This window comes from Amphimedon queenslandica, unplaced genomic scaffold (assembly GCF_000090795.2).
Source record: "Amphimedon queenslandica unplaced genomic scaffold, v1.1 AMPQUscaffold_13234, whole genome shotgun sequence".
NCBI classification, from domain to species: Eukaryota; Metazoa; Porifera; class Demospongiae; order Haplosclerida; family Niphatidae; genus Amphimedon; species Amphimedon queenslandica.
The window spans coordinates 71,453-73,052 of NW_003546530.1; the positions used below are offsets into that span (position 1 = coordinate 71,453).

General features: G+C 34.2%; 1 protein-coding gene across 1 annotated transcript; it reads right to left on the reverse strand.

Annotated features, from left to right (window-relative positions):
- Nucleotides 1-480: 480 nt before the first annotated feature.
- Nucleotides 481-1,557, reverse strand: LOC105313746 (2,4-dienoyl-CoA reductase, mitochondrial-like). Its single transcript, XM_011407415.2, has 3 exons — nt 1,451-1,557; nt 1,020-1,229; nt 481-656 (listed from the first exon to the last, which is right to left on the reverse strand). The coding sequence occupies exons 1-3, from the start codon at nt 1,490-1,492 to the stop codon at nt 597-599; spliced, it is 312 nt and encodes a 103-aa protein (XP_011405717.1). The 5' UTR covers nt 1,493-1,557; the 3' UTR covers nt 481-596.
- Nucleotides 1,558-1,600: the final 43 nt, after the last annotated feature.

Genomic DNA, 1,600 nt, shown 5'->3' on the forward strand with positions numbered 1-1,600 from the left:
TGGTATACGCAATGATGATGAGGACAGCACAAATGGACTGCAATATAGTATCGCAAGCTATCGTCAGTTTCAGTTGAATGTGGCCACTGACCCACCCTCTTTTATGCTGTAGTTTTTCTTACGTTGTAGTTTGATATCCCTTTTGTCTTAGCACTATTGACTGTTATTGTTATTACTAATTGTGCACATTAGATTCTACTAACAGTAAACGTGATTGTGACTTGCAAATGTTTTTCTATCAAATATTCAGTTCCCACCCCTAGTCCACCACATTTTAAATTTATTATATAGCTAGAGATGCATTAGTACTATACAGTCAAACCTCACATTGTTGAACTCTAAAATAAGGACCCCTCCTTTGATCACAGCAGGTATACAGTATCACTCCCAATACAATATAAATGTGTATTAATCAACCTCTAAAGTAAGGACACTTCTATAATAGGTACATTTTCATTGGGTCCCAAGGTATCCAAAATAGACAGGTCTGAGTGTAAATCTATCCACTCCTTTAATTGTTAAAAAGATAAAAACCACATTAATCAGATCCACACATTCAGTCACACAACAAAGCTAATGCATTAGTAATCCTCATTCTATGATCCTTTGACATTCCTGATTGCTTTCTCCAACATATCCCATTGCTCTTGAGTGACCTGTACCAGAAATGAAGAAGATATATGAAAAGGCTACATTAATTAATGAGCCAACACAACCACCACACTTCAATCTAATTTTTTACAAGCTACAGCTTCCATTAAATTAATCTCTAAATCATTAAAATTATTTATACTCAAAAGTTAGTAGACTGGTAGTTACAGCAAAGTTAGTTACATTGTATAAAAAATACATATGGCCAGCTAGGCAGCACATACACGTACATGTACTGTAGGCAGTAGCTAAAAACTTTTATAGCACATTAACAGTACTCTAAAAGTCCCATATACATGTACATTGTATTTAAACACAAGGACTTGTACATTTACATGCATTTAAAAGACTCTTTCTCTCCTCCTTACTTGTGTGAGCTGATTGAACATTCCAGCAGCATATGGTAACTGTCCACCATCAAAAGCAATAATCTCTCCATTAATCCAACTAGCATAATCACTGACAAGGTAAGTGGAGAGGTTTGCCAGTTCTTCAATTTCACCTAATCGTCCAATGGGAATCTGTTCCAGTGTCCTCTTCATGAATTGACCAGTTGGATCAAGACGAGTGAAAGCACCCTATAAATACATTTGTAATTACAAAAATCTTAGTATAATTCTAAAATTTCTGTCAATTAGCATATAATCACAAAACTAAAGCATGTACATGTACACGTATCTATGGTAAAATATTCAGTCTTCATTTGCTCATTATCAAAATTAAATTAAAACAAAATTATACATGTAATGTACATGTACATGTACATATTTCATACATGTACATGTATTAAGTATGATACCTTAGTTTCAATAGGTCCTGGGGCTATAGCATTAAACCTCATTCCATATCGTCCCCACTCACTAGCTAACGACCTAAAAATAATTAATAGGAACCACAATCTCCTATATACATGTACAATGTAAATCAGTTCTTTTAGTTTGTGCTCACA